This window comes from Mustela nivalis (genome assembly GCF_964662115.1).
Source record: "Mustela nivalis genome assembly, chromosome: 8".
Classification (NCBI taxonomy): domain Eukaryota; kingdom Metazoa; phylum Chordata; class Mammalia; order Carnivora; family Mustelidae; genus Mustela; species Mustela nivalis.
In genome coordinates this window covers 63,363,561-63,389,424 of record NC_139027.1, presented here as the reverse complement: position 1 = coordinate 63,389,424, position 25,864 = coordinate 63,363,561, and the positions used below count along the sequence as shown (strand labels likewise).

The window sequence follows — 25,864 nt, the reverse complement described above, 5'->3', positions numbered from 1 at the left end:
AAGGCTTTTATATCCACAGCACCAAGTGCTTTAAAATGTTTCTCATGCCATCTTTCATTTAGCGACAGATGTAGGAAGTCCTAAAACCCATTCCATCAAACTCATTAAAGGACTTTGATTTTCCTTTCAGTTCGCATTCCGAGTATTTACTGTCTTCCTGCATAGGATGTTGATATATTTAATTATTGCTTTTGGAACATTTGTTTTGTCTACCTGAAAATATTAGAAGCTCACTATGAGTCTTTATTACGTGTTAGAAAAATACTTAATAATTTCTCTCACGTATCATCGTAATGTTTTAACTAATAACCTGCTGAAGAGCCTCCCTTTGACCAAATTCTACTTAGGCTTCCCAGAACTCTTTTTCACCGAGGGATGGCTATTGACGTCCATGTCCTCTCCACATTGTCAAGTTTCAGTAAGAATCCTGTTAAGTCAGTTTAGCCCAAATCCCGACTAACCAGAGCCCTTTGTATCTAATGGAGCTCCTCATCCTTCGCCATCCCCCAGGTGAATTCTGATCACCTGGCCCTGACTTCAGCAAGATTTCTGTTAACTCAGTTTAGCCAGAATACTCCCTATATCTCTGACATTTCTTCTTAATAATTTTCCATCCACGGGCCCCCACCCCTTGGCTATAAAGTCTACTTTTCTTTGCTGTCTTTGGCACTGAATGCAGATTTCTCCCACTGCAACAGTTTGGAATAAAGTTTTCTTTACCATTTTAATGAGTTTTGTTACAAATTTTTTCTCTAACACACCTTATAACCTAAGAAACTGCGGTTATTTCCAGTTGACAGACAAATGGAAGTTTAGTGAAACAATTACGTTTAGTCAAGATTATCCAACCAGTCAATAGGTCTTGCGCCACTATGTGTCTGAGAACTGGAACTAGGAGGTCTCAGGCCTCCAGGCTCACACCCGGCTTCTTGCCCCGGGAGGGCCTGACTAGTGTGACTAGTTGCGGGTAAGTGCTCAGTAAAGACTGGCCCACTGATTTGGAAACTTTGGGGACAAGGAGAGTGCACAAGGCCATAAACTCCTCCTACACAAATGCACGGAAGTGGTCTGGTGGCTCCTCGTCCAGACTCTGGAGGGCCAGGGTGTGTGTGCGGCAATCACCCAGCCCCATTTCCCGACTGAGACCCCGCTCGCTCTTCCCTGGGCGTCTCGGGCGCGCGGGCCAGGCCGCCGGGCGGTCCCGCGGAAGCTTCGCGGGCCTTAGGCCTGCGTCTCCGGCCGGAGCCTGACGGCGCCGGGCTCGCCGCGCGCAGGCGGCGCGGGTGCGGGGACGTCCGCCTGGGCCCTTCCGAGGGCCGGCTCGGGCGGGGCCCGCCTCCCCGCGGGATTGGAGGCCCGCGGCCCCGCCCGGCCCCCAAAGCCCGCGGGAGACGCCTGGCGCGGCCTGGCGGCAGGGGAAGCCCGGGGCCGGTCCTGGGCGTCGGGCCGAGCGGCCCTTCTGCGCCCCGCTCTCCGCCTGCCCCGCCGCGCCGCGGGAGGAGCTGCCGTCGGAGTGAGCGCCGGAGCCTCCCCGCCGAGGCAGGCCCGGCTTACGCGGTTGGTCGCGCACTTTTTCCTAACTCGGAGCGAGAAGCGGCGCCCCCTCCAACCCGCGTTCGCCCCGAGCGCCGGCGGGAGGTTTTAGGCGCGGGAGGGGGTTGGGTTCCGCGTTCCGCCGGTGCAGGGACAGCCGGGGGCGGGAAGGTGGTGCAGACGCCGCCGTAGGGCTTCGCGGCGGTTCGGGCCGGAGCCGCCGAGACGAGTGTCGGGGGCAGGCGGGGGGTGGGCCGCACTGTGCCCCCGGCCCGTGCCACGACCCGCCCGAGCCCGGCCTGGCACGTGTTCAGGCCTCTGGACACCGGTTTGTCCCGGGCAACTCGTGTGGAGCGATTAGCATCGTAGCCCTGGGAGGAACCCCCAAGCAGAGGGGCTCCCTGCTGGGGCCGGCCTTGGGAGGGGGCCGCCGCTTGCTCCCGGGAACCCCGCCCAGGATGTGCAGTTTCAGCTCTCAAGTTCTGATGCCACGACTTCCCTCCGAAACTGTGTTTATGCCCTGCTGCAGAGTTGTTCTTTGAAGACTTTGGGTTTTAAGTCCGCAGATGCGTTTTGGACACCAGTACGTATAAAGTATTGGCCAAGGGGAACCACCAGAAAACTACTTGAGGCGTAGTTCACCGAGTAAATTCCCTGCTTCCCTTGTGGCTGTGTTAGGAGGGCAGGAGACTGTGGTTACAGGGTTCTGCTGTGTTCCTTTGCTCCTTTGCTCTGAGACACTGATGCTAAGTAAAAGAAAGCAGGGCATTGGATTAAAGTCAGTGAAAGAGGGAAGCCTTATTAAAAGGAACAGAAACTTTATCATTCAGAAAATGGAAAAGATTATACAGCGAGAACTTTACATTAACTTTCAAAGCACTCACCAGTTGAATTTTTTTTTTTTTTTTAAATACTTAGAGGATTGTAATTACCTTCACATGTAGATCAGTTTCAGGAAGATATGCTGCGTGTGTGTGTGTGTTTCCCTATGAAATTCTCTCTTCCAACTAAAAGTCTTTCATTGTGAAATCCACAAACCTTGTACACATGTAATTGATTAATCTCTAAAGCGGGGCAGTTTTGAGTTTGGTGAGGGTGGGGAAGAAACAAGGTATAGAGAAAGAGAAAGACAGGATCTAAAGAAACAGAGACTAGTGTGCTAACCCTGAAACTGCCCCGTGGCCTTGTGCTCTGAGAAGTTATGTATCCATGAAAATTCTGGGCTTACTTAACAAATATTTCCTGAGTACCTGCTCTTTGTCTGTGATGTGGCTCGCTGGCTTGGTGATACTGTTGCCGTTGTCCATGTTTTCCTAATCCAAAACTGTATTCTCTCTTAGTGACCAAAGACCTCATCTTTGATGCTTAACATTCTCAATGAAAGGAGTATTTGCATGTATATGAAATTTATTTTCTCTTTGTCATTGGGAATTGTAAACTCATCTCTTAGGATGTATTCTGCACTGTTAGTGGGTATTATAGACTCCCCTAAATGAATTTTGGACATGTTAAGTGAAGTTCACAAGATTTGTTTGTTTTTTAATATCAATCTTTCTTGGATTTCAGCGTTGTAACGGATGTGAGATTCCGATTTGAATATAGTATGTGGGCTTTTTCAAGTCCAGCTGAACTCATAACCCTAGTTTGTAGGAACCTGGGAAAGTGCCCTGTGGAAGGCATTTTGAGAAATGTATTTTAGTTGGACTTTTTGTTGTTTTTATTTTTAATTACTTATCTCAGCCTTTCTGCCAACAGAAGTGATGCCACCAAGAAGAAATGAGAAATATCGACTTCCTGTTCCACTTCCAGAAGGCAAGGTTCTGGATGATATGGAAGGAAAACAATGGATGCTGGGCAAAATGATTGGCTCTGGAGGATTTGGATTGATATATTTAGGTAAAATATAAGTTACCAGATATTCTTGTATATGTGACTGCAACTGTGATCATTTAGTATTTTGACAATTGAAACTTTGAATTATAATAGAATTCATAAATGTATTTTATTAAGTAAATGAGGATCATTAAAGTTTACCAGAATGTCTGGTTTAAGCCATGATTGACCCCACTTCTTGCTGTGCATGACTTCTGGAAGTCCTTCCAGAACCTAGTTAAACAAAGTCCACCAGACAAATGCTGGTGTTGTTTTTTGAGTGTGTCTTTTCCTGGAAACATTGCTTTTTATAGCTCAGAAACCACACTTTATAAATCCAGACACTCTGTGAATCTTTATCATTAATATTTAAGTAATAGAGGGTTGTGGTCATTTCTTAACTAAGCTTCACTAGAGAATTGAGTCTTAATACCTCAAGGCATCTTTGTATGGAAGGAAAGAACTTCTCTCCTGTGCATCTAGATGGTACTAGTTATTTGCTATCCTTCATAAATGAGAAAATAGACACAAAAACAAAAAATTATTTTTGTGTTCTTTGGTATAGGTAAGGAATTCTAGTTGAATATATTTTTACACTACATTTAAAAAGGTTTAAATTACACTGAATTTAAAAGGATCGTTCAGGGCTACCTTACAACTGTAGTTTAATGATCAGAACACTCCATTACATGACTGGATTTAATGAATAAAATAAGATAAATATTAGTGATTAAAAAAAATTACCCTCAAGGATAAATTCTCCTAAATGGATTGACTCATTACATCTGTTCTTATAGGAGTTTAAGAAGCTGGTAAAAGACCTCCACTGGGGGAATCTTGGATTCCTCCCTCATTAAACATTTCAGACAGTAGGGAAGGAAAGACTTTCCCTCTACTCTTCCTACGTTCGAGAGCTGGATTTATAAAATTAACTGACAGCAGGAAAAAAGCTACACGAAATTTCTAATTTTTGATGTTATATGCATGGGGATATCACAGAGAAAAAAAAGTGAATACCCCCAAAAGCAGTGAGATATGAGAACTTCTATACTGTCTTAAAAGGGGAAAGGGACAGGGAATGGAGGTCACTTAAAGGACCGCAGATGATCTTTAGGAAAGATGAATGGGCCTTAAGAGAATAGGTGGGGGATGTGATAGTTTGTGACAAAGCGTGTCTGGGAGTGCTGTTAATTTCTAATCTCTTTTGATAAGAGTAGTTTTATCTGGTTGATGAAACTTCCCTGGAGGGAACTTAGAACAATTGAATCTTTTTTGGAGGATCTGTCTTCATGTAAATAAAGGGAGTTCAGAGATAGCCTTTCCCTGTACTTCTTCCTCCTTGCACCCTAAGCCCCAAATAATCTTTATGCGGAAGAGGCCTAGTTTAGAATGGCGTATTTCACCACAGTTCACCAACATGTTTCATGGATCATGATGGATAAAGCTCCTTTTTTGATATAATTGTCATTTTCTAAAAAAGATTTTATTTATTTACCTGAGAGAGAGAGAGAGAAAGAGCGAAAGAGCAGAACAGGGTAGAGGGTCAGAGGGAGAAGCTGACTCCTTGATGAGCAGGGAACTCTGGGACTCCAGGTTTCCCGGGACTCCAGGATCATGACCCGAGCTGAAGGCAGTTGCTTAACCAACTGAGCCACCTGGGTGAACCGTAATTGTCATTTTGAACAAATGAATGAAATTCAGTAAAAAGAGAACTTATTAATCATCTCAGGGTCTAATCAAGTTGGGAAGATGAGACCAACACACACAAAATTGTATGGCTTAGAGAAAAGTTACCTGCTCAAACGAGTCTGAACTTCCTCGAAAATTGCTGTGATTCTGAGTAGTAGGTTGAGAGTGCCATAAGCAGCACTGTTCTGGAGAAAGGTTATGCAAGCCACTTATGTAATTTAAAATTTTCTAAGAGAAACATTAAAAAAAAGAAAAAAAAAGATGAAACTTATTTCAATTATTTATATTATTTAATCCAATATATCTAAAATATTATTCCAATATGTTATCAATATTTAAAAAAGAAATTATTTTAGTTACAGTCTTTTAAAATCCAGGATTTACCCAGTCACATTTCAAGAGCGCAATGGCTCCATAGAGCCAGTGGCTACCATGTTAGATGGTACAGGTAAAGACCATAAAAGTATCTGTGAAGTTCACAGAGAGTAGATTCCCCATAGAGTAAGTGTGGACTGAGACTCTGAATTAGAGAGTTCTCTTGTATAGCAAAGAGCTAAGATCTCTGGTATACTGTCTTGACTCAAAGTAGAGATAGGAAGTTGAATAAATTTTTATTGTCACTGAGCTATATATAGCCTTGGAGCTCAAGGCTTATCAGTTATACTTTTAGATTTCTAATTGAATTATTTGAGTGATTTCTAAGAAATACAGAAAAGCATAGATTGTAATGCTTTTATTCCTTTTCTTTTTTAAAAAATGGAAATACATAAAATGTTAATATGTATTTAAATTTAAGTGGTATTTTAAAAATTAAGTATAGGCCTGTACACATATTCGTACATTCACTAGTTGTGTGGTTCCTGTTGTGAAAAAGAAATGTGCTCATGGGGCACCTGGGTGGCTCAGTGGGTTAAGCCTCTGCCTTGGGCTCAGGTCATGATCCCAGGGTCCTGGGATAGAGCCCCATGTTAGGCTCTCTGCTCTGCAGCGAGCCTGCTTCCTCCTCTTTTTGCCTGCCTCTCTGCCTACTTGTGATCTCTCTCTGTCAAATAAATAAATAAAGTCTTTAAAAAAGAAAAAAAAAAGAAATGTGCTCAGGCATGTGATCTATTTGTCCCTATTTAAATATAAAAAAGTCTTTGCTGCTTTTATTCTAAGTATATGTCATGTATCATTTACTTATTTTTTCTTACTACCAAAATAATATTTGTTTTACAACAATGTTGATTTTAAAATTTATTTATTTATTTTAGAGAGGGGAGAGAGAGAGAGAGCATGAACCAGAGGGGAAGAGAGAGAGAGAGAGAGAATCTTAAGCAGACTCCATGCTGAGCATGGAGCTCAACACTGGACTAGATCTCATGACCCGGAGATAATGACCTGAGCCAAATCTCAGAGTCCTATGTTTAACTGACTGTGCCACCCAGGTGCCTCTGTTTTAAAAACAATTTTTAAGGCTCCATATATTATACTGGACCCTCTACTACCTGAATGTTAGAACCTGGATCCTGGGAATGCAAGCAAGCGCACAACACTGGGGAAAGATTTGAAGAAATGTTTAGCTATTTTGAGGTAGAGGCTCCATACTTCAGAATATATAATAAAACTGCGTGTTCCAGATTATTGTCAGCATGCCATCTAGAGTGGCACTTGTGAATCATAGGAGCAGTTCTTTAATGAGATACCATCAGCAATCAGTTCATTCAACTTAGTTTTTACTGATTATTTTCAAAGCCATCTAAGCAAATGCATATGAAATTGTGTCATATTTTTGCACTTTACCAGGTTTCTCATCATTTCCTGTACATAAGTGAAGAAATTTAGGTTTTCCTTAACAACACCTTTGTGTGCAGCTACCTCCTTTCCATATGTTCTTTGTAGATAGACTGTTTAGGTAGACACTTCCTCAGGGTTTGTTGTCTGAGGCTGGGAAGAAACTCACCACCTTATCTAACTCATTGTGCATGTTCACCTGTCTTCTAGCTTTGAGATCAGGAGTCATCAGCTGAGAGTCAAGGGGAAGGGATGGGAATTTTGCTATTTGCTCTTGACTTGGACAAATGTGCCTATAGCATTATTAGAAATAGTTATAAGAGGGAAAAGAAAGGTCTGAATACAGGAACAAAGCCAAGGTTCTTTCTTTGTATATGAAAAGAATCAGGGGAGGAAGCTGGTTCAGGGAATGGAAAAATTGCTGTCATTTTAGTATCAATTAAGTGAAAAAGTTTCTAAACTTCCAGGGAAGGAGAGGGAACGGAGTCTGAATTCTTCTTTACTGCGAGGTGTGACACAGAAGAAAGCAAAAAAAAAAGGGAGAATTGTATAAATGAGGACATGGGTTTTAATGTTAGGCAAATCTGGATTGAATTCTGACGTAAGACTGAAGAAACTGAGTGACTTCCACCTAGTCACAAGACTTTGTTTCTATTCTGTATCACTGAGATAGTAATAATTGTGAGGATTAAATGAAGTAATATTTTTAAAGAACTTGGAGCTTAGTAAGCCCTTAAATATAATTTATTTTTTTATTTAGAAAATCCTATCCTCATGGATTACCTGAATCCCAGGTTCAGTGTCTGGTGCCACAGGGGATTAGGAGGTGACAAGGATACCCACTGGACGGATTTTCCATTTATCCTGCCACAGATTGTGATAGATTTAGCTACCAAAGTCATAAACTAAGAACATCGAGAATGCCATTGGAAGACTATGACATTTTACTTACTGACCTAAATATTTTTACCCTTAAAATTTATAATAGTAGCCATGGTGACATAGTAAAAAGTTCTCATTTAAGTTGTATCTCATGTACTTCAGATAGGGAAGATACTGGGTTTCAGAAATTAGTCAAAACAAATCCAGAAAAACAAAGTTATATGTAATAAACTTAAGCTGAATTCCTTTGAAGGCTTATATGAGTAAAAACAAAAATGATTTATCTGCGGAAGTTTTAGTTTTTTAACATGGTGCATAGCGATGACCAGTTTGCATCTTTGGAATGTCAGGCACAGAGTAGATGTTCGGTAGTTATTTGCCTGAGAGATTGAGACTGAGGTTGGGATATTCAGCCTACGCAAGCCAGCCTTCTTTATTCCCTTCCATAATGACAGATATCACCCCTTAATTCCAGCCTGTAATTTTACAGAGGTACTATTGGTTTCAAGAAAAGCCCAGACAATTATTATATCATCTGATAGAATCTATATATGTTTTTTTTTTTGCCATAAATCAATAGTATTATTTTTTATAAAGAGTACCCATTATTATAACTAAAATTAAACTCTGGTGAGGCCTTAAGATCAAATCACTTATCCATGGATAAATGTATATACATTATCTAGGTGATAGTCATACATTTCTTGGGTCATGTTTTCAGCTTAGGTCTATTTTACTTTAGAAACCTAGAAGAAAAGCTTTTTTTGTTGTTGTATGTTTGGTGTTTTTTTTTTTTTTTTTTTTTTGAGGGGAGTGAAGAACCAGAGTAGCCTGAGTAGGATTTTTAGAAGTTATCAAAGTTTAACTCACTTTTTGGTAAGAAAACAGGCTTCTATTTTTGAGGAAATAGAAAAGATAATTTATGCATATGTAGTTTTTACTTACTTTACTTTTTTGTCTGTGGTAATGGATTCATTGTGAAGATACGTAGAATAATGTTCAGAAGAGTCCAATGAGGGCTGCCTGGGTGGCTCAGTGGGTTAAGCCTCTGCCTTCAGCTCAGGTCATGATCTCAGGGTTCTGGGTTCCAGTCTCACATCGGGCTCTCTGCTGGCCAGGGAGCCTGCTTCCTCCTCCCTCTCTCTCTCTGCTTGCCTCTCTGCCTACTTGTGGTCTCTCTCTGTCAAATAAATAAAAATCTTAAAAAAAAAAAAAAAAAAGAAGAAGAAGAAGAAGAGCCCAATGATAATGCAACAGAGTGGAGTTACTGGAATGCTTAGTGCTTTATTATACGTCGCTATATTAAGTGTTATTTTGGCAGTGTCTTATGGAGAAGGCTTTGGGATAAGCAGTTAGTCTTCTCTGACGCAATGCAATGTTATGGTGGCACTAGGGTTGTAACTAGAAAATTTTGCCAACAATACTGTGGGGGGTGAAAAGAAGGAGGAAATAAACAGGAACACTGGAAACATGGTGTAGAAACATAGTATATATGGTAAAGTAGTTATCAGAGGAAGGTGTGGAGAGAGATACAAGAGGAGAGAATCTCTGGGATTTTACGAATTCAATATATTTGTTAGACCTTTATACAAGAAATAAGAGTCCGTAGGAGACATTTTAGTTTTGTATTTGCTATCCATAGGCTATCAATTTTGAATTTTTAGAGAAAGAGGAGTGTTTATGTGCCAATCAGTCAGGAAATCTAAATATTTACAGAGGTTTGGGTTCTTTGTATGAAAAGAGAAAGTTCTTCTAAGGCTTAGCTTTTGATTTTTCATTTTGATAAGTGTCTGATCTTCTTTTTATCATATATTATGGTTCTTCATTTTCAGCATTTTTACTGTCAAACTCTTGTGCCTTCAGGGAAGGTTTACAAACTGCTGCATTCTTCATTGATTTATATATTATGTTTCTTCTACTGCACCTGTTACTATCTTGTAACTGTTTATAGTGGTCAAGGTTTTAAAATTTGAAACCTATTGCTATAGGGAAATTTCTTCTTCATGAAATGAGCTCACCTCTATTGCCACACAATAAAAGAATCCTCAGCTTTTGAGAGCTTCTGGCTTCCTTATGAAATATGGATAGATTTTGCTTCTGAAGTGTTTTGGTTTTTTTTTTTTTTCCCTTTCGACATGGAAGAAGAGGAATAAATAGTAGATACAGTCTTTCTTTTAAGACACAGGGATATCCATGTTTATAAAATACAGGAGAGGAAAATTAAACTCTGAAGTTCTAAGCATGAGAATCCACTAGAGAACAGTTATGGGATGATGGAAATTTGTCCACCATTCACACTTAATGATACAGAAGTCTTTATGGATTTTAGTACTTCTTAGGTTCTTGGTTTTGCAGTTAATCCTTCTTCAGAATGTTTGTCCCTTATAACTCCCATGCATGGACCAAATATACTCTACAATATTCTACACAAAGAAGTGTTTTAGGAGAAAAGACAGAAAACCCGGCAATTATTTCAAGACAGTTGTCGAAGGTTTCCTCTCTTTCTTTGAAAAGGATGGACTTCAGTCCGTTAGACTTTGCTGTAATGTCTCCAATCAAGTAATCCTTGAGGAAAATGCTTCTGTAGAAAGACATCCATTGAAGGCCAGAAACATCTACAGATGCAATGTGATCCCAAGCAATGAAGCATGTGGCCCTTCATTGGCATTATCTGATAACAGGAGGATCTTCTGGCAGAAGAGCTGACTTTTGCTGCGTTCTGCATGCTGCCCCTCCAAACCCATCTTTGATTGGCACCTATGCCCTATTGAAACTGGCATCACACCTTCTGAATGGGCACAGTGCCAGGCTAGCAGATGGGTATGGGCAAAAGCATGCCAGAAACCCAGTATGTGCATCAAGTTTAAGTATTAGGGGCCCAAACTCTCATCCAGGGATATAAAAACTGCAGTCTGTTGAGAGCTTTTTGTGCTTAAGGTTAAAGGACATGCCATTTCTACTCCAGCTTAGAGGTTGATTAATTTTGAAAGTCAAACAGGAGCTCCCGTGGCTGTGTCAGCCACAATTCTATCTTTGGTGAATGAGAATGACTACTTCATGTAGGGAAGCGAAAGTATTGTAATGAAGTTTCCAATGAGAGTTTCTCTCCTGCAAGTGCCTCCAGCACTTAAGCAGCATGCATTCAGTGGAGATGAATATTTCTATTCTCCAGCAGAGCCAGGTGCAATCAAAGCCAGATCTTCAACCTGCTGCAGTAAAGAACCCTAAATTTAGAAAGGGCAGGCAAAGTTTGGAAGAACTCCTTGGTGGCAGCTCTCACCGTGAGTTGATGAAGCTTCACGCAAGTGTCTAAAGGAGATGAAGGAAAAAGTCCAAACAAAAAACCTTTGGAATACTTGGGCCTGAAACCAAGAGATCTTCAGCAAACCCAAGGAAAAAGTTTAGTCCTTTATCCTCAATGCAGAAATTCTCCTGAATTTTATATCAATAAAAACTTAGTTTACCAAAATGTTAGAATCAACTTAATGCATAAGTAACAAAGTTTTCTATTCTAACATTTATTTCATTGCATGTCTATCATGTATATAAACTTCACTTCTTGAATAATGGATTTTGCATAAAATTGAGTTCTAAATATCATATTCCTTATGATCGTCTCACACCAACTACAGAACTGGGCAAAAAAAAAGTGGGGGGGCCATCATTCCTTGTGATCACTTTAATCCTATCCCCTAAATGCTCTTAAATTTACAGGAATGCCTCTAAGGCCAGCTGTGGCCAAGAGAAGCTTTTCCTAATCGCCTTATCGCCATTGCTTTTTCTTTTCCACTGTGTAAACTTTATCTATGGAACAGATTCCATGAGACCGTTGTGAATACTTCAACGTATTCAAAACATATAACTGCCACAAATTAAACTACTAAAACTAAAGCTGGTGCGTTGTAACTGCCAAGGAAAGCTGGCACGTCCCTCTGTCAGACTGCGGGAGAGTGTGCCATACAGTCCTCAGAAAACACAATTCATCCAGAAGCACTCTTGTCACTTGCTCTGATATTAAAACAGAGAAAGTGACATTAATTAAAGAAGTGACACGAGCCAACAAAGGCAATGAAATTCTAAGCTTTGGCTCATGTGCAGACCTTATTCCAACTTACTCCGCTTAGGTATTGTGGCCGTTTCTGGAGGAGCATGGCTACTTACCCCTTCCTCCTCACATCTCCCGGTTCGGAAACATCATTTGCAAGCAACTAAAATTTTATACCCAAGGTTGGACTAGCCAATCGGTGCACTGGTAGTTATTGCAGGGCTTCCCAAAATAGGAGCGTGATGGCATGTGCTGCATTTACTGCACTGGTAACTGCACAAGGAGAACAACAACTAGAGGCAGAGGAGAGCTGGTCTAACAAAAAGGCAAGCCACAGCTAAACGGAGCGGGGTACCTACGTTGGTAGGCTGGGAGCTGGGGAGTCTGGTGCTCGGATGTCTGTGAAAACAAATGGTGGCTGGTGGCCCTTAGGAAAATGCTAACATGCGGAAGAGGCAAGCACAGCCTTCCTCTCTTTGTTTCCCTGATGTGTTCTTTCACAGTGACTAACTTGTGGTTTCATAGGACTCTTTTCATAGGTTTCATAGTACTCTTCATGTACTCTTGTATTTGCCAACCCCCCCATTCTAGATTGTAAATTCCTTCAGGCCTTCTCTCTGAGTGCCAAAGTGAGGCTTTGCATCCAATAGTTTTTCAAAGATGATTGGTCAGATTAACTCTAGAAGTCTGTTTTGGGGGGAAAAATTGGCCCACAAACTGGTTATTGGAGATGATATTTTGTATATTGTATAGACTATAACATGCAGTATGTGTGTAAGGCCTGGACTTTTAGATCTGGAGACACTATTTTGTATATTTTGGCGGGGAGAGAAGTATCTGTTCGTTTTCTTTATAAGTATATTTTTAAAATATAAGGAGCCAGGTGCTTAATCCATAGATTATAGGATTTATTAGAAGAAGTCTACTTTGCTAATGCATAGTGTCAGGAGTTAAAAAATGGACCTCGTATTGAAGACGGTTTTGTATCTAGAACAAAACAATTCTGAGTAGCACTTAATTGAATTCATCCAGAAGCTTCTAATAGCAGATCTAACAGCAAGTATAAACTTTCATGGAGGAAATGGATGGATGTTGTTTGTTGTTAAATGGATTGATTTGTAGGCATGTAACATGCATAAGAAATCTGCTTTTCAAAGAATGTAAACACAACTTTAACAGAAAATAAATTATTGGAATTTCTTTTAACTCAAATGAATGAAAGGTTTGATTAAGAGTTTTGTACATAGTCAGAAGCTTTTGTTACTGTTTCTGGGTTTAGGCATTTTATATTTGAGATCAGGAATTTTCTGTCTGTGTAATTAGTCATGAGGTTTAATGTACATTTTTCATATCAGGCAGACAATGGCTTCAAAGAGACAGCAATGCTGCAAAGGAGCAAGAAAAGAAGGCCAAAGTTGACACACACAGAGGCAAAACAGTGTAAGAAAAATCAACACGTTTTGCAAAATCAATCATTGAAAATGTGTCAGTGTTCAGGAGACTGTCTTTAATTTGCAATCCAAGTGAAAAAGAGTATTTAAATATGAGAGGCAGTATTATTGAGCCCAGCATGCCTGCTACCACTTGTTTGACTAGCTCAGAATAGAACACTGAGAGGCAAGGGCTCAAAGTTAAATGAACATTTATACATTTTAAAATCAAATGAAAGATTCAGAGTATATTCATGAATTAAATTTTTTTTCAGAACCCTAAATTTAATCAGCTGGAATTACTTTTAAAGTGTCATTCTATTTAACTTTTGGGAATGATGAATTTGCCTTCTAATAGGGATGCTGTATTTTATCATGAAGATGAAACAAACTGTCTTTTGTTAATTATTCCTCAGAGACACTGGCCATTTTTCTCATCTATGCTTAATGTGGAGTTAAAGCAGCTTTCCCCAAATTTATTTCAAGCAAGAGCATTTGGAAGCTACAACATGTATGAAAGAGGTTCATGGAGAGCATAGCTTCCATTGTAGGTGTTCTGAGTGCCACCTAATGACATTCTTAGAGGTAATGTTACCAAAGCCTCACTCGGCAGAGAACATAGAAAAGAAGAAAGAAAGAAAGAGGAAATCTGCAGCAAAGAGTAGCAGATGAGTCCTAATGTGTCTGTGGCATCCGATAACTGCCATGGATAGTTCTTGAAATCCTTATTAGGCAATCATTGTCAACATCAACTACTACTGAGATATCTCACGTAGTGTGTGCCAAGCTCTGTGTTAAATGCTTTACATGCATTATTTAATTTAATTCTCCCAATAAACTAATAAGGAAGATAGGGAGGCTTAGGGGGAGGTTGAGTAATTTACTTGCATGCCACAGTTTTAATAATTGTCTCCATCTGCATTTGAACTCAGGTCTCTTTGCTCTACTGATTGATGTCCTTTGTCAAAGAACACTTTGAATTTATTGCTAGCCAGAGAAAATAGTTGCAAACGACATGCTTTTGACATACTTATTTCTAAAATAACCGTGAAATATCTAATTGATAGTATTGGCAGCTAATTTAAGAAATCTGTTAGTGGTGATGCTGATAATGGTGTCATTTTCATTCAGATTGACAACTTGAGGTGTAGAGCGTCAGTGATATGTTTTTAATATTAAGTTCACAAAATCTGTGGAAGAACATCTGATATTTATAGTAAATCTAATCCTAAGAACTGGAAAAATACATTAAAAATGTCCTATACTTAGGTCAAACAATATTTTTGGGGAAAAAAAAGTGAGGATAGTCAACCAGTAGTGCATACAAATTAGCTAGAAAGATTTGGTGGATTTTTTGCTTTTTGAAAAATGAGTAATTTTATGCATTTATTTCGAGTCTAATAAGCAGCAGGAAAATCAAAAGAAGACTCTTTAAATCCCTGTGATACAATTTTAAATAGCACCATGTAAAAATAGATATTTTAACAAATTATTCATGACCATGTCTCTTCATTGGAATAATAAAGATATGGTATTGAGAAAACTATGTCTTTTAAGAGTAAAAGAAAACAAAAAAAATAATATTTAGATAAGTGGAATCTTGATAAAGAATATGTTTTCATATAGAATTTGTTCAGATACCAAAATATGTAATTTATAATAGTTTTTAGAAAATTATTTAATTCCTTCAAGATATTATTATATGATAGTGATTTATTACAAATCTATAAATGACTTTATTAAAAATCGTAACATTTCATGCAGTGTCTTATCTTTAGGTATTTTTGGTGGAAAAAAGGTATTTAAAAAGTATTGCAATGCTGGTTTTTATGCTAGGATCCCCTTTTCTTTGGAGTATATACATAGCAAGGGAAAGAATAAACAAAATATAATACTACATTAGAATATTTGGTTTTGAGCACTTATGGTGATAGGGGTTATTAATTTCAGTTTTTTGAAAATGTGAAGAAAAGCCATTTATCATACTTGATCTTGTTTCTATTAAAAGATCACGTGTTCCAATGCTAGCATAGATCTCCAGTGTCAAATGTATTAACAGTTGAGAATGAATATTAGTTATGTAAACCTTTCATCTTACAATGTGTTAGGAAGATGGTAAAGGAGAAGTAGTAAGACCCATTTAAAAAATCCCTACATGATACATTTCAAGAAAAAAAGCAAAAGAAAGTTGTATATCTAATGAGCAAATTTTGCCATGTGATGAAAAGCGGAAGAAAAAAATTATGTAGACTCTATAATATCAGAATTTCTATTCCAGCAGAAAACTTCTGAACAAGTATAACTGTTCAGAAATTTAGTGTAACATAAATTGAATGCATTATGGAATATTTGTAAAAATAGAGGTTTTTACTGGGAGAAGGACATTTAAGTTCTTTCTGACCCTGGAATTCTGTGAGACCCTAAAAGGCTGTGAAAGATACTGAGACATGGATAGAGGCTTTATAGAAAGAATTGACTTAACTGAGCAAAAATTAGTTGTACTATTAATGAACAAGCAAAGCAAATCTGTATTAGACAAAAATGATAAAGAGATCCTCAAGAAGAAAAAATGATAACACTATTATCTATGTAATATATCTTTGGATGATAAGTATCACATGAAAAGGTAAAGACCTGCAAGATAGAGACCATAATTAAAGAAAAGATTTCCCTTATTTGAAACCTAATTTCAGCATGAATATTGGAAAATGTTTCAAAGGGACACCTGGGAGGCTCAGTCATTTAAGCCACTGCCTTCGGCTCAGGTTATGATTCCAGAGTCCTGGGATCGAGTCCCGCATTGGGCTCCTTGTTCTGCGGGGAGCCTGCTTCTCTCTCCACCTTTGCCTGCTTGTGCGCTGGTGCACGGGCGTGCTCTCTGACAAATAAATAAAATCTTTAAAAAAAAAAAGTGTTTCAAAAAGTGAGGGTGGTTTTTTACATAGTTCTTACATAGTAGGTTTTTAAGCTAAATACAAATTTTACAATATGATTTTAGGAAAGGAAGACAAGAACTATGTTAGCCCTTAATTCATAGGCTGAAAATACAAAGACTTCATAATAACTAAGAGAAATATGGCTATTATTCCAGTATACTATCTGGCCAAATTAAATGTCTCTTAAGAGATAAGAGGGAGCATTTGAAATCTGAGAAAATCTGAAATCATTTTATAACAGGTTAGCATGAAGGTAAACTACACCTGAGAGTACATAATTGAAAGAGACTTATAAGAGGTAAATGAATGAAAATATTAGATTTGATGATACAAAGTACAACCAGTTTAGTAAAAATCGTTAAAAACATAGAATTTTATAATGTAATCCACATTTCTAAAGTAGCTTAATAAACCACGGTTAGGAATTGTGGAGTTAAAAGTCAAAGTTAAATTGCATCTCAATCCTTCAAGCTCAAAATGTATTTACTTAGTAATAATGAAAATATCTCAATTAGAGTATATCAGTGTTGGGTATTTGAGAAATAGGTAAATGTATTGAAAAAAAAATCTACCGTAAAATATGAAGTATGTACCACTACCAGTAAGGAACTGGCAAAGGAGCACAAAGTAGAGTTACGGAGCATTGGATTGTAATACAGTTGCCAGTTACTATATTAGATAAAAAATAGTCTGAAATCCTTTACAGAGTATCATTGCCAGAAATACATTATCAGTTGTCAAAAGAGAAGTACTTTTTTTTTTTTTTTAAAGAATTTACTTATTTATTTGAGAGAGTGAGTGAGCAAGCGGGCACAGGGAGGGGTAGAGGAAGAGGGAGAGGGAGAGAGAGATTCTCCAGCAGATTCCATGCCAAGCGTAGAGCCTGATGTGAGGCTGGATTTCACGACCATGAGACTCCATGAGATCATGACCTGAGCTGAAATCAAGTCAGGAGCTTAACCAACTAAGCCACCCAGGTACCCCACTCCAAAAGAGAAGTAAACAATGAAATATACCTTAAAAGATCAAAGTTTTTCATGCACATGTAAATAAAGAGTAAAATACGCAGGTTTTTTGTTTGTTTTACATTCAATAGTAAAACCACTAAAAGAGCTAAACAGGGACATTATAGAATGGCAGAAGTTGGGGCTCCTGGGTGGCTCAGTTGTTAAGCATCTGCCTTCGGCTCAGGTTATGATCCCAGGGCCTTGGGATGGAGCCCTGCACTCGGCTCCCTGCTCAGCAGGAAGCCTGCTTCTCCCTCTCCCACTCCCTCTGCTTGTATTCCCTCTCTTGCTTCATCTCTCTCTGTCAAATAGATAAACTAAAAAAAAAAAAAAAAAAAAAGGGCAGATTTAATAAAGCCAAGTAAAAATGTAATGATAGAATTTAATATGACCAGAATTCCACTGTTTATGCTTAAACAAAAGAGAGAAAAGAAAATCTAGCAGACATTTAGTAAGAAATTATTGCAAGTGTAGTTATGACTAATGGTGTTCTAAACAAACTCAGGAGATGACAGGTCAGTTACCAGTGGGTCTTCACAGTTATCTGTAATGAAGCCCCGTCCACAGATGAGATGGGTAAGGGCTCTGGTCCCTCCACCCATGTTTCAACCTGAGCATTTCTGCTTTGATCGGTGTGTCAAATTTTTGAGGAACATTCTATCACTAAAAGAGTTTGAAAATAACTGTGCTATATAATATTTAATAAGCTATACTGTTGAATATGCAGTTAATAATTTATATTTGAAGAAAATTTAATAACCTTATAGAGAATAAGCTTTTTTTTTTTAACTGACTATACAGGAAATTAGAAAATTTCCTGTATTAGAAAATTAAGTGTGTAGTGATAAGTAAGAATTTTAAAATTTTTATATGTCATAGTCTTGGGATTCACTGCTGAAAATAAATACTAAGGATCAACTTGTTTGTTCTGTTTTGTTCTTCTCACTCGTATTGTCTCCAGTTTCTATATATTCAAATTGTGTTTATTTGAAGTCTCACCTTCCACTTGAAGCCTGCTGTTGTTATCCCTTTTGTATTTTCTGCCAGTGTTGTACACTATATATTTGTTTTCAAAATCATCTTTTGCCTCTTTTTGTCATTAAGCATATTCTACTTCATGTTATGATTATACATTGTGTCTCTGTTAATATTTTAAAATTGATATAGAGAAAAATTGAAAAAAATTTCACCTGTGTACATCTCTATGGATTTTACCATTCCACAACAGGGTAGAGAACAGGTTCATATCCCAGGGTGTACCCTTTCCTTAGCTCTAACCAGTGGCAACCAATGATCTTTTCTCTGTCACTAAAATTTTGTCTTTTGAAGAATGTACAGAATTCCTACCAGTGGGATCAAACAGCATGTAACCTTATTTTTTTTTTAAAGATTTAATTTATTTATTTGACAGAGATCACAAGTAGGTAGAGAGGGAGGCAGAGAGAGAGAGGGAAGCAGGCTCCCCGCTGAGTAGAGAGCCTGATGTGGGGCTCGATCCCAGGACCCTGAGATCATGACCTGAGCCGAAGGCAGAAGCTTAACCCACTGAGTCACCCAGGCGCCCTGTAACCTTTTGAGATTGGATTTTTTTCACTTACCTTAGTGCCTTTGAATTCATTCACATTGTGTATATATATACTTCATTTCTTTTTTTTTTCCATTTTATTTTTTTTCAGTCTTCCAAAATTCATTGTTTATGGGGGTCCCTGGGTGGCTCAGTGGGTTAAGCCTCTGCCTTCACTCAGGTCATGATCTCAGGGTCCTGGGATTGAGCCCCACGTTGGGCTCTCTGCTCAGCGGGGAGCCTGCTTCCCCCCCCCTCTCTCTATGCCTGTGTCTCTGCCTATCTATGATCTCTGTCTGTCAAATAAATAAAATATTTTTTTAAAAAATTCATTGTTTGTGCACCACACCCAGTGCTCCATACATCACGTACCCTCCATAATACGCACCACCAGGCTCCCCAACGCCCCACCCTCCTCCCCTATAAAACCCTCAGTTTGTTTCTCAGAGTCCACAGTCTCATGGTTTGTCTCCCATCTCCCTTCTCCTCTCCATCTCCCAGTGTCTTCTATGTTATTCCTTATGCTCCACAAGTAAGTGAAACAATATGATAGTTGACTTTCTCTGCTTGACTTATTCCACTCAGCAAAATCTCTCCCAATCCTTCCACGTTGATATAAAAGTTGGGTATTCATCCTTTCTGATGGAGGCATAATACTCCATTGTATATATAGACCATATCTTTTCTTTTTATTGCCAAGTGGGATTGTACTGTATGGATGTACCACAGTTTGGTTATTCTGCCATTGAAGGACTTTTGAGTAATGTGATTTCTTCAACTTTGTTCTTTTTCAAAATTATTTTATCTCTTCTAGTTCCTGCCTCTCTATATACATTTTTAAATCAATTAACCTGTATTTATTTAAAAAAAATAATACAGAACTTTGCTGTGATTTTGGTTGGCATTCAGTAAAGTCTAAAGATAAATTTAGAGAGAATTGACATTTTTTAAAAAGATTTATTTATTTGACAGAGGGAGATCACAAGTAGGCAGAGAAGCAGGCAGAGAGAGGGGGGGAAGCAGGCTTGCCGCTGAGCAAAGAGCCCAATGCAGGGCTGGATCCCAGGACCCTGGGATCATGTCCCAAGCTGAAGGCAGAGGCTTTAACCCACTGAGCTACCCAGGTGCCCTGAGAATTAACATTTTTACTCTGTGGAGTGTTTCAATACAGTATGCTTCTCCATTTCTTTAGGTCTTTCATTTCTTTCATCAGCATTTTATAGTTTTTAGCATAATTGGTCCTGTACATGTACTGCTAGGTGTATATGAAAATTTTGTTTTTCTTTCTAAATTTTTGGTTCTTTAGAAAGTGGCATTGTTATTATAATTTTGGTTTCCAGTTGTACATTATTAAGATATATAAATACAATTGGTTTTTGCACATTGACTTTATCTGCCCCTCCCCCCCTTATTTATTCTAGGATTTTCTTTCTTTTTTTTTTTTTCAGATATTTTTTGGATTTTCTATATGGATAGTTGTGTCTTCTGCAAATAGGGATCACTTTATTTCTTCCTTTCCAATCTATATGTCTTTTAATTATTTGGCCATGACTTCTAGTACTTTATTGAATATGAATGATAATAATGGCTGTCCTTGACTTGTTCCCAGTTCTGGAGAGGAAGTTTTCAGCCTCTCATCATTTAATATGATGTTAACTATAGGTTTTTTTGTAGATAGTCTTTATAAAGTTGAGGAAGCTCACCCCTAGCATACAGAAAGGTTTTTTTAAATTTGTTTTTTAATTTTTTTTATGGTGAATGGGTATTAAATTTTGCCAAATGCTTTTTCTGCATTAATTATTATTGTGTGGTTTTTCTTATTCATATGGTGGATAACAGTAGTTTCCTTTTTTTTTTTTTTTTTTTTTCTCCATCAGTGTCACGTGGACCTTTGGTCTGTAGTTTTTTTCCTTCTTTCTACTGATTTTGTCTGGTTTTGATTTCAGGACAGTGCTGGATTCATAAAATGAATTGTGAATTATTCCCTCCTTTTCTGCTTTCTGGAAGTGAATATTTGGAATTGGTATTATTCCTTTTTTAAATGTTTTATAGTATTCTGCAGTGAAGTCATAGGGCTTAGGGATACTTTTTTTCAGAAGTGTTTTTGTTTTATTTTTAACTTGATTTTACTTGCATTAGTAGTTTTAGCAGTAATTTGGTTGTTTTCATCTTAGGTAACTTTTGGTAGTTGGTGGTTTTTATGGAATAGCTCCATTGAATCTAAACTGTCAAATTTATATCTGTAGAGTTGTTCATAATTATACTTATATCTTTAAAATTTTATTTATTTATTTGTCAGATTGAGACAGAGAGCACAAGCAGGTAGAATGGCAGGTAGAGGCAGAGGGAGAAGCAGGTTCCCTGCCGAGCAAGGAGCCCAGTGTGGGACTTGATCCCAGGACGCTGGGATTATGACCTGAGCTGAAGGCAGACACTTAACGACAGAGCCACCCAGGCGCCCCCCATAATTATACTTTTAATCTCAACAGGTTCTATAGTTATGTTCCCTCTTTCCTTCCCGATATAGATTATTTTTATCTTTTCTCTGTTTTTTTTTTTTGTTTTTTTTTTTTTTTGCCAGTCATGATATGGGTATATCAGTTTTACTGAGCATTTCAAAGAAACAACCCTTGGGTTCATTGATTGATTCCATTGTTTTTCTGTTGAAATTATATTGATTTGTTTTTTCTTTATTATTACCTTCCATTTGCTTTGGGTATAGTTAGCTCTTTTCCTAGTTTGGTTAGGTAGAAGCTTATTTGAACCATTCTTCTTTTGTAACCTAAGTATTTCATGCTACAGTTTCTTTCTAAGCCCTTTGTGGGTAGCATCCTAACATTCTGATACTTTGTAATTGTCTTATATATTACCACTGTATTCACTGAAAATCCTCCAGACTATAATATAGTTTTTATTTCAACTATGAAATATATTTTAACTGAAGAGAATCATAATCCATTACATTTCCCCAGGTGTTTACAAATTTTTATTTTCTTCTTTTCTTAGTAGTGTGCTTTTCTTTGTACAATTGTCTTTTTTCTGAATATCTTTCTCTAGCAATTCTTATATAGCAGTTCTGTTGGCTATGGATTCTTTCAGTTTTTCTTCACTTGAGAATGTCTTTATTTTGCCTTAATTCCTGAAGAAGTTTTTGGTGGATATTGGAGTGACAGCTTTTTTTTTTTTTTCCTCAAGACTTCAAACGTGTTGTGACACTTCGTTCTGGTGTTCATGGTTTCTGATGAAAAATCCAGTCATTTGAGTCATGTTCCTCTCTACTTAATGTACTGTTTTACTCTGGCTCCTTTCAAGAGTTTTCTTTGTTTTTAGCTTTCAGCCATTTGATTAGATGTATCTGGGCATTGATTTCTTTAAGTTTATCCTGTTGGGGATTCACTGCACTGTCAGTTTTTGTATATATAAAACTTGGAACATGTCAGCCATTATTTCTCAAATATTTTTTCAGCACCACACTCCTCTTTAATGTCTGGGACTCCAACACCATGAATGTTAAAATGTTTTGTTGTGGGACACCTGGGTGGCTCAGATGGTTAGGCATCTACCTTCAGCTCAGGTTATGATCCCAGGGTCCTAGGATGGAGCCCCACATTGGGCTCCCTGCTTGGCAGGGAGTCTGCTTCTCCCTCTCTCTCCCAACTGCACCACCCCCCCTGCCTTGCGCTCTCTCGCTCTCAAATAAAGAAATAAAATCTTTTTTTTTTTTAAGAAATAAAATCTTAAAAAAAAAAATCTGTTGTTGTTGCCACCTACAGGTTCTTGATGCTCTGTGCAGTTTTTCTGTGTTCTAGCTTGCTGCTTTTCAAGTTGGATAAATTTCTATTCATCCATTATCAAATTCAATGTTGTTGTTAATGTTTTTTCACTTGTCTCCGTAATCCTATTGGGCCCATTCATGAATTTCTTTTTTCTTTTAATATTTGGTCATTATGTTTTTCAGTTCCAAAAGTGCCATTTGTCTTTCCTTTGTATCTTCTATGTTTTTACTACACTGGTATGTGTCCTTTGTGCCAAATGTATTTGCCTTTACTTGGTAGAGCATTTTTGTAACAGCTGCTTTAAGGTCTTTGTCAGTTCCAATATCTGTGTATAATTTTGGCATTGTTGACTTGAATTGGTGTGGTTTATTTGTTAACTAAAGTCCATAATTCACATTAATATTCACTTGTACAGTTTTATGGGTTTCAACAAATGCACAGTTCATGTATCTACCATTACAGTATCATAAAGAGTAGTTTCACTGCCCTGAATCTCCCCTGTATTCCATCTATTTATCCCTCTTCCAGCTGCCCCTAAACTCCTGGAAACCACTGGTTTTCTTACTGTTTATAGTTTTCCTCTTTCCAGAACTATGTATATATGGAACCATACATTATGTAGCTGTTTCGAACTGGCTTCTTTCACTAAGCAATATGCATCTAAGTTACCTTTGTATCTTTTCATGGCTTAGTAGCATGTTTCTTTTTATTGTTGAATATTTCATTGTGTGGCTGTATCACAGATTGCTTATCCATTCACCTGTTAAAGGGCATCTGTGTTGTTTCCTATTTTGGGCAATTACAAATAAAGCTAATATAAGCATTCATGTGTAGGTTATTGTGTAGACATAGTTTGCAGCTCCTTTGGGTGAATATCTAGAAATGTGATTCCTGGATCATGTAGTAAGACTGTGTTTAGCTTTGTAAGAAACTATTAAACTGTCCTCCAGAGTGACTGTACCATTATGCATTTCCACCAGCAACGAGTGAGTTTTTCTTTTCTTTGCTTTGCTTTTTCCTTGTGAATGAGAATTTCTATTGCTCCATATCCTTGTCAGCATTTGATAATGGTTAGTGTTTTGGATTTCAGCCATTTCTAATAAATGTATAATTTTAATCCTACTGTTGTTTTAATTTGCAATTCCCTAATGACATATGATGTTGGTCAACTTTTCATAAACTTGTATGCCATCTGTATATCATCTTTCTGGAGATATATTTTTCAGATCTTTTGCCTATTTTTAAGTGGATTGTTGATTTTCTCATCATTGAATTTTAGGAGTTCTTTGTCTATTTAGGTTATGAGTACTATTTATCAGGTGTGTGTTTTGCAAATATTTTCTGTCAGACTGTGGGGTTTTTTTTCATCCTGTAATGGTGTATTGCAGGGCAGAAATGTTCAGATTTAATGAAACGCAGCTAGACAGTTTTTCTTTCCTAAATTATGCTTTTGGTGTTGTATTTAAAAACATATCACCCTAGGGCGCCTGGGTGGCTCAGTGGTTTAGGCTGCTGCCTTCGGCTCGGGTCATGATCTCAGGGTCCTGGGATCGAGTCCCGCATCGGGCTCTCTGCTCAGCAGGGAGCCTGCTTCCCTCTCTCTCTCTCTGCCTGCCTCTCCATCTACTTGTGATTTCTCTCTGTCAAATAAATGAATAAAATCTTAAAAAAAAAAAAAAACATATCACCCTAGTTCACCTAGATGTTCACCCATGTTATATTCTAGAAGTTTTATAATTTTGTGTTTTATATTTAGGTCTGTGAACCATTTTGAGTTAATATTTATGTAAGGCCAGTGTCTACATTCATTTTTTTGCTTGAGGATGTCCAGTTCTAATGCTGTTTGCTAAGACTGCCACTCCTCTATCGAGTTGCCTTTGTTCTTTTGTGAAATCAGTTGGCTGTATTTGTGTGGACCTATTTCTGGACTCTTTATTCTGATCTGTTTATGTCTTTGTCGATCCTTATGAAACAGACACAGTGTCTTAATTATTGTAGCTTTACAGACTGTTTTGAATCTTTTGGTTTTCCATATAAACTTTAAAATCAGTATATGAGTATTCACAAAATAACTTGGTGATAATTTCATTAGGATTGCATTGTTTCTATAGGTACAGTTGGGAAGAACTGATAGTTTAAGAATATGAGTCTTTTATCCATGAACAGGGAATATTGATCCACATATTTTATTTTATTTTTTTAAAGATTTTTTATTTATTTATTGGACAGAGAGATTACAAAGTAGGCAGAGAGGCAGGCAGAGAGAGAGAGAGGAGGAAGCAGGCTCCCTGCTGAGCAGAGAGCCCGATGCGGGACTCGATCCCAGGACCCTGAGATCATGACCTGAGCCGAAGGCAGTGGCTTAACCCACTGAGCCACCCAGGTGCGCCATGATCCACATATTTTAGATCTTTGATTTCTTTTACCAGATTTTATATTTTTCCTCATATCAATATTGTACATATTTTGTTAGATTTATACCTAAGTATGTTTTGGAGATTTTTTCAGCTGTATTGAGATACAGCTGACAAAATTATAATATATTTAAAGTGTACAATGTTAATGTTTTGATATTCATACAGATTGTGATATTCATACAGATTCCCACAATTGAGTTGATGCACATATCACCTCACACATTTGCTTTTTTGTTTTTGGTGAGAACACTTATGTTCAGCTTTCTTGACAAATTTCAATTTTACATTACAGTGTTTTCAACTATATTACATATATATAATATATATTATATGTTGCATATATTATATATCAACTGAGTTATATATATCACTGTATTATACATTAGATCCTCAGAACTTATTCATTTATAACTGAAAGTTTATAATATCTTGCCAGTCTATCCCTACTTCCTCCACTTCTCAGCCCCTGGCATCTCTCATTCTGCTTTCTGTTTCTGTGAGTTCAACTTTATTATTATTTTTTAAAATTACACATATAAGTGATAACATGTAGTATTTATCTTGCTCTGTCTTATTTTACTTAGCATAATGCCCTCCAGTTTCATCCAAGTTGTCATCCACGGCAGGATCTCCATTTTATAAGGTTTAATAATTTTATAAGGCTGAATAATATTCCATTGTATATATATTTTTAATCCATTCATCCATTGACAGACACTTAGATTGTTTCCATGTTTTGGCCATGTGAATAAATGCCCCAGTGAACATGAGAGTGCAGATATCTTTTCAGGATAATTATTTCATTTTCTTTGGATATATACCCAGAAATGGAATTGTTGGACCACATGGTAGTTGTGTTTTTAATTTCTCAAGGAACCTCCGTACTGGCTCCATAGTGGCTGAACCAGTTTACATCCCTACCGACAGTGTAAAAGGGTTT

General features: G+C 37.7%; 1 protein-coding gene across 2 annotated transcripts in view; it reads left to right on the top strand.

The window, feature by feature from the left end:
- The first annotated feature begins 1,067 nt into the window (after window positions 1-1,067).
- The window catches only part of VRK2 (VRK serine/threonine kinase 2), a 119,824-nt gene continuing 95,027 nt past the window's right edge, over window positions 1,068-25,864 (top strand). Inside the window, exons 1-2 of one of the 2 annotated variants that reach the window (XM_082744354.1) lie at window positions 1,068-2,116; window positions 3,289-3,429. In XM_082744354.1, the coding sequence (XP_082600480.1) occupies window positions 3,294-3,429 (136 nt within the window). In that variant the 5' untranslated portion in view covers window positions 1,068-2,116; window positions 3,289-3,293. The remainder of the gene's footprint in view (window positions 2,117-3,288; window positions 3,430-25,864) is intronic. The other variant, XM_082744353.1, reaches the window with a different exon arrangement.